Source organism: Frankliniella occidentalis, unplaced genomic scaffold (genome assembly GCF_000697945.3).
Source record: "Frankliniella occidentalis isolate FOCC.00 unplaced genomic scaffold, Focc_3.1 Scaffold24, whole genome shotgun sequence".
NCBI lineage: Eukaryota > Metazoa > Arthropoda > Insecta > Thysanoptera > Thripidae > Frankliniella > Frankliniella occidentalis.
The window spans coordinates 1,612,617-1,619,249 of record NW_026267154.1 but is presented as its reverse complement, the minus strand read 5'-3'; the positions used below and the strand labels follow the sequence as shown (position 1 = coordinate 1,619,249).

The following is a 6,633-nucleotide window of genomic DNA, read 5'->3' as shown; positions in this document are numbered from 1 at the left end:
CCTCCCTCCCTCCCTCCCTGCCTCCCTGCCTCCCGGTCGGGCGCTAACGAGTACGCATTTTCTTCTCCTCCAGGGGGCAGCGGCTGGACAACACCTTCCAGGTAGGTCTGGAGAAGCGCACACACTAAACAGCATCGGTCTCCGATAGGTTTCGGTGCCCGGGACCTTTATAAACCATTTTCCCATAAAATCGATCTTGGTGAGATGACCTCTCACCCCCCCCCCCCCTTTCTCTTTATCCAGTCCGTTTGCCGTTTTCAGAGTTACTGTTTCTTTTGGGGGGTAACCCAAGTCGAACATTTGAACACACTCAGTGCCTCTTGAATGACAAGAAAAATTCGAACCAAAACCAGCAAACAGGGCGCGCCAACTGTAAATCGACATCGTGCGACACTACCCCTCGCTTCTACGGTTTTTCGCGCCGTGTATGCTGGGAAGGGGTTTGGTTGGGCGTCACTCGTTGTGCAACACCTCATAGCCGCCGCCGGGGGCGTGGGTGTCCACCCAGAGACACCTGTCCTCCATTCAATCAAACACGAGATGTCGTCGTCTCAACCAAACGTCAGGGTGGGAGGGTTTTTTTTTTTTTAGGAAAACTGGATTGGGAAGTTTGTACCTGGGAGGTGTCTCCGGAAGACGGTGATGAACGCAAATACCTAACTTAAAAAGTAGAAAGAAAAATAGCTCTAACACACTGGGTGGTCCGTCGGCGAGCTCCTGATTGTTCTACTGTACCGGATGCAGGGGTGCGGACGGGTTGCATACTCGCACAGCGCCTCGGTGATCGACGTTAGGCAAGCCCACCCACCTGCCTGCACTCGGTACGGTATAACCGGAAGCAAGAACGGCGCTAACGGGCCACGCTGTATATTTTGTAACTAAAAACTACAATAACACATGTTGTAAATTTACGACGATGTTTTTTCACCGCGTCCGCAACTTGGACGCCTCTCTTCATGGCCTCGAGTTTCCACAGGACTGCTCGCCCGGCCCCGCGCACTACCGTGCCACCGGGCTGGACGTGAGCCGCTGGAGGATGCCGCAGTACACGATGGCCAAGCGCACCGCCCTGCCCGGGGACCGCTCCCTCAAGCCCGCCCCCAACGCCTACAAGCCGAGCTACAACACGCACCGCAGCCCCCCGGAGGTGAGCCCACAAAACTGTGTGACAGACGTGTCACACGTTTCGATTTTTGTTTGTGGTGTGGATTTTTTTTTTTCTTCATTATTTTGGTAATTGTCTCACTTTTTTGTGAGGAAATATATTTGTGACACGCAATGTTAATATTTTTGGGGGAGTATCGTGCGCACTTTGTGGACTGCTTTCCTTACTCTGTCTCCAGTTCTCGTTCGGAGTGAGACACACGGACTGCGAGTTCGTCCCCCTTACGGATGAGGACAAGCACCCCCCTGGCTGCCCGTAACCGTCGCCACCGGAAAAAGTCTTTTTTTTTAAAAAAAAATGTTAAAGTTAAAATAATAATAATAATAATAAAAATAGTAAAATGTCTTTAGAACAACAATAAAAAAGTTCAGATACATTTGGTTTGCGTGGCGTTGGTGATATCGTTGCAGAAGTTCGGTCTGCGCGCCGCGATGCATGCTCGCGCGTGGACTTTCGTGACGTCATTTCCGCCTGTCTCGCCCGTGTATGAGAGTTTCATTGACCCACTCGTTTGTTGTTTTTGTATCACAGACGACTCCACTCCGCACATACATTCTTTCACTGTTCGTGATTACATATCGTTATTTTTTTTATTGATCCTTAAGTTTAACGCTTGCACCTTGCACCGGTGGATGCCGTACCGCCATGAAATATGGTTTCCTGACGACGAACAACGAACAGTCGAGCTGACACCGAGATTTGTGCGGTTGTTTTTGTAGAACACCTGTAACCTCGCGTGCCACCCGCCAGTTGTTTTAAGGGAAGCTCAGGTGAGACTAAAAGATATCAGCCTTCGTTTATGACTCGTAATATGAGTTTTTTGCTCTTGAAAAACGCATGGTTTTAGTTATTGTGGCTCTCTTACAATTTTAAGCTCCAGCCTGTCAATTAATGTTATTACTTTACCTTTTTTGGAGCGGTCATGAGGTTGTTATATAACCAGTGTTTATTTTCTGATCACCCAGTATATATTGTTATGTTACTTAATCTTTGCTTGTATTTTTATTGTTTTAAATTTGTTTTTGCCTCCTTACAAGTTTTTTAACTATAATTTGGTTGTTGGTTTCTAGCAAAAAAGTGGAGAATCAATGAAACTTGAGTAGAGCAACATGCAGGACATGTTGAAAATGATGTACATATTGGCAGAGACTGATGACACTTCAGGTATATCAACACCTCTTAAATCTACAAATAGAATCAAGGTAATGATTGCCAAATTGTGCTTTGTTAAATACCTGTATTTCTATGAACTTTAATTTTGGACCCCTTATATGATTTCGTAGTTCTTAACATTTACCGCCTCAGAGAATTTAATTGTTTTCGGAGCAACAAGTGGTGGTCTCTACGTGTATGATAGAGAAACATACAACTTCAAGTCGCTAGTGCCAAGCAAGGTTTGGATTTTGAATTGTACTGCATTATCACTGCATGATAATACATCTGTTGTATACTAACTTTTGATTTCCAGGAAGGCCCTGTTTTATGTGTTCAAATATCTCCTGATGAAAAGTGGTTTGGTTTTTCCACTGGGCGTGGTATCAGTTGTGTACTGGAACACCATGGATCATCTGTTAACCGTAGAATATTATCGCATGTTCATGAAGGGAAAAAGGTAACAGCTCTTCAGTGGAATAACAGTAGCACACAACTCTATGTTGGTGACGACTCTGGACAGATTTCTGTTATAAGTGTCTCATCATACTTGGTCAGTATTCACGGGTTCCTCAGACAAAATGTGGAAATAAATGTTTGATATAAGAGGTGGATAATTGAACTATATTGAACTCCATTTTTAATTAATAGACCCCTGCTGTGGCGCTGATGCAACTGGATTCTGCAATCATCCAGCTTGATACATGTAGCTATATGCTGCTTGTCTCTACTTTCACCCGATCATATCTTTGTGATACCTTTCGGGAACAGTATCGCCAAATTGGAACTCGCTTAAGGGATGGAGAATTTGGTGGATGTTTCTACCATGTCAATCCATATGAACCTTCAACTGAACCACATCATGAAATAGGCTCTGGCCTGAAGGATTCCCATGGCCCTTTTAGGTAGGTTGTTGATAGATGCTAGTCAGTAAAAATTTCTGTATTAAAATCGTGACTTTGGAATGGACTAAATTGTTTTTATTTATAGTTCATTGAGTGATGGAGAATGGCTGCTGGCAGACAAGCACCTTCAAAATATCAAGATCTTCTGTGCTCGCCCTGGTCTACGTCTTTGGGAAGTTCGTATTGATGGAGCTGTCATGAGCACACATCAATTTAAGCAATTACAATCCACTCCTCCAGTACATGTTGTAAAGCCCCCTGATGTGGAAACTGAGAAGGTGTTTGAGGGGGGACACCATGTACTCCAATTTAAAAAGCTCTGCAAAGTATCCAACAAGTATATTTTTACTTATGATTCATCAGGTTTGTGCGTGTTGAATCCATTGACCAGTGAAGTAATTTTGTGGACTAATGAGTTTAAAAATATTGTTGATGTGAAAGTAGTGAAAGATGTCATGTACGTTTGGATGGGTGATAGCAGGCTGCATGCTCTTTTGCTTACACCGATCGATAAATTCCTTGTTCGTATGTACCTTCAGAAGAAGTACATGTATTGTGCAGAACTGTGTGCAGCAAATGTTAATGTACTCAGAAAGGTAGCTCATGTATCATCAAAGATGCATATCCTCAGTGATTTACTTCAAAAAGTTAAAGATGAAGACAATGTATTAGATGAAGAAAGTTTATCTAAAGTTGAAGAACTTTTAGAGGAAGTTTCAAGGACAGCCCAAAATTGTGATCAAGCACAGATGCTGAACTCTGGCATATTCATTGTGGGAAATGCTCATCTACTCTCACAACAAAAAGATGAATTTATAGCACAAAAGCTGCCAAGTCAGACACCAGACACTGTGATCTTTTCTAATTTGCTGCTAAAACAGGAAAATCAGAGCCAAGTCAGCTCACCATTAGATAAGGATACTTTCAATGGTATATTCAAAAAAAGTATTTTACCATCAATGTCCTCATCGTTTTTTCCAGACCAACTCAATTTAAATGGTGACAATGACTATGATCCTTTTCCTGATTTGCCACTTTCTTCTCTCACTTCCACTGAAACAATGATGGCTCTGAAAAATTTAACCAGCTCAGTTTCAGGAACTATCAGTAATAGTACAAAGTCATTAAAGGAAAAATGGCAAAATCTTGAAGAGAAGTTAGGGTGGCAAGAAGAGATTGGTCTTAGTACAGAGAAGAGCATAAACAGACCAGACATCCAAGCCACAATTTCACCTGGCGATGTGAGGAATGACTTTGATGATAAAAATGAGCTAATTAAAACAAAGAAGAAGTCATCAAAACTTCCTGTTTCATCCTTTATGGAAAAGTGTTATCAAATACAAACTGAAGACTTGATGACTGTACAAGATTTGGTATTCGAAATGCTGGAATGTTTTGGTCTCTTGTATCAAAAGTTTAGATTGCACACTCAAAGTCCACCTGAAAGAACATCTAGTTCTATTTGTGAAAATGGAGAGAGCCCTAGCAATCATCACCAATGGCTAAATTCTAAAGAAATAATACCTTTCCCTTTTCAGGACCATTTTGAAAATGAATTTTTGACCACACTTAGTCAGATTTTCCACAGATGTCTAAAATATGGGTGTTTCTCAAACTGGTTAACGCAATTCCTCCCTTTCTTAGATCTGGATCATAGCCTGTTCCCATCTCACATTGGCCGTATCCATCAAAAGAAATCACTTCTTTTGGACCAAGCTCTTGGCCGTTCTCTGAGAATATGGAGTAACCTTCTTGATCCTCATTCTGCCCTGCAGAGCCTGGATGAAACTACATGTCCATGTCAATATTTTGCATGGAATGTCATAATGGACCACTTTCACAGTAGCCCTAATGTAACCTCTCTTTCCTTGGGCCAAGAAAGTCCTGATGGCTGGCCTCTTCCTCGTACTTTAAATGCCATGCTAGTCATGTTCCAGCTGGGACAGGTTGAGTCGTGCCGGAGTATTGGTGAACACATTCCAATCAAGCATGTTTTGCGGACAGTGCTGAGGATAAAAGAGGACCCATCTCGGTTGTGTTTGCTATTTCTGACATATTTTGAAAAAGTGCCAAAAGGGGAGATTCTTGTAAACTTTGAAGACCCAGAAATCTACTACTTTGTCAGACATGCATATGAGAACTTTCACAGGACCAGTGTCCAATGTCAGTGTAAATGTGGCTTTCCTCTTGATGAGATAAAATTAGAAAAGACTTTCTCTCAAGTAGGAAGGAGTCTGCTTTCTTACATTCATGAAACAGAGGGTTTGTCGGAAGCAATGTCACTATGTCAAAAGACAAATGTGTTGTGGTATCATCTTCTGATTCTAAGGTAAGAAAGAAAAAAAAATTCTTTTGTTTTTCAGATAAGTTTAATCTTGGGTGCTTATTCCATACTTAAACCTTTTTCAGACGCAATGAAGCTCTGGAAGAAGTATTACCCCTCATTTTACAACTTTCTTGTGAAGAGGAACTAAAGAACAGGCACACTGAGCTTTCCGATTCTGCTTGGAACTTATTACTTGAACTCAGAGTTAAATTACAGGAAGGTTATTGTCTTAACTGCGGTACGCTTCTCGGAAGGAAGTTGATTTCCAAAATAACTTGGATGACAATAGTTAACTTATTGTTACAAAATACAAGTGTTGATTTTGCACTATCTTTACTCTTGAAATTTTCACATTCAATACCTTCTGGAAGTTTAGACTTAGGATTCTACCAAAACTGCCTCCTTGCTTCCGTAGCTGAGAACCATAGCAAAGATTTAAAAAGTAACCTTCTTGATTCTCAAGTTGACAGCAAGTTGTTGCCTGTTATCTCATCAAAGGTTGGCACTTCTGTTGTTTGTAGTGTAAAATGAAATTTAATGGGTTTTTAAAAATCCTTAATAATAATTTTTTTTTCCCAGCTGGCAGAACGACTTGACTTACCCAACTGTCAGGAAAGACATCATTGGGGGCTGCAGGTCGACCTAGTAAAGAGTAATTGCATCTGCTGTATGCTGCCGCTGGCCTCTTCCTCGGGTGGTTCTGTAATTAGTTTCTACTGCAAACATTCCTTTCACTCAGTTTGTGTGGAGAAGCAGCTCTTAAATAAATGCCCAATCTGTACTAAAACTTAACAAGTTGTTCAGTTAACATCTAGTCATACTCCTGTGATATTGCAAATGTATGGTACTTTAATCCAGACTGTCAGCTGCAGAGGAGAAGAACTCTTTTCCTCTTGATAAGATTTTTTTTAATCTAGTTACCTCAAATGTTTAATCAAAAGCTTTTTAACCAGATTTATACAATTTATATATATGCATTAGTAATTATAATTGCAGAGCTATTGAATTCCCTGTCAAAATACTTTGCAGAAATTATCATCATTAAATTGTCTTTACCACTCTTGTATATAATTGTATGGTTTTCC

The 6,633-nt window shown here is 41.2% G+C and overlaps 2 protein-coding genes across 2 annotated transcripts in view; both read left to right on the top strand.

Annotated features, from left to right (window-relative positions):
* Nucleotides 1–1,541, top strand: part of LOC113211704 (outer dense fiber protein 3-like protein 2) — a 3,849-nt gene extending 2,308 nt beyond the window's left edge. The window contains exons 3-5 of the mRNA XM_052265199.1: nucleotides 74–101; nucleotides 977–1,147; nucleotides 1,344–1,541. Coding sequence (XP_052121159.1) covers nucleotides 74–101; nucleotides 977–1,025 — 77 coding nt within the window. The 3' untranslated portion in view covers nucleotides 1,026–1,147; nucleotides 1,344–1,541. The remainder of the gene's footprint in view (nucleotides 1–73; nucleotides 102–976; nucleotides 1,148–1,343) is intronic.
* Nucleotides 1,542–1,671: 130 nt separating this feature from the next.
* Nucleotides 1,672–6,608, top strand: LOC113211689 (BLOC-2 complex member HPS5). Its single transcript, XM_026430146.2, has 8 exons — nucleotides 1,672–1,935; nucleotides 2,236–2,367; nucleotides 2,449–2,559; nucleotides 2,634–2,870; nucleotides 2,969–3,222; nucleotides 3,308–5,551; nucleotides 5,632–6,046; nucleotides 6,128–6,608. The coding sequence occupies exons 2-8, from the start codon at nucleotides 2,275–2,277 to the stop codon at nucleotides 6,338–6,340; spliced, it is 3,567 nt and encodes a 1,188-aa protein (XP_026285931.1). The 5' UTR covers nucleotides 1,672–1,935; nucleotides 2,236–2,274; the 3' UTR covers nucleotides 6,341–6,608.
* Nucleotides 6,609–6,633: the final 25 nt, after the last annotated feature.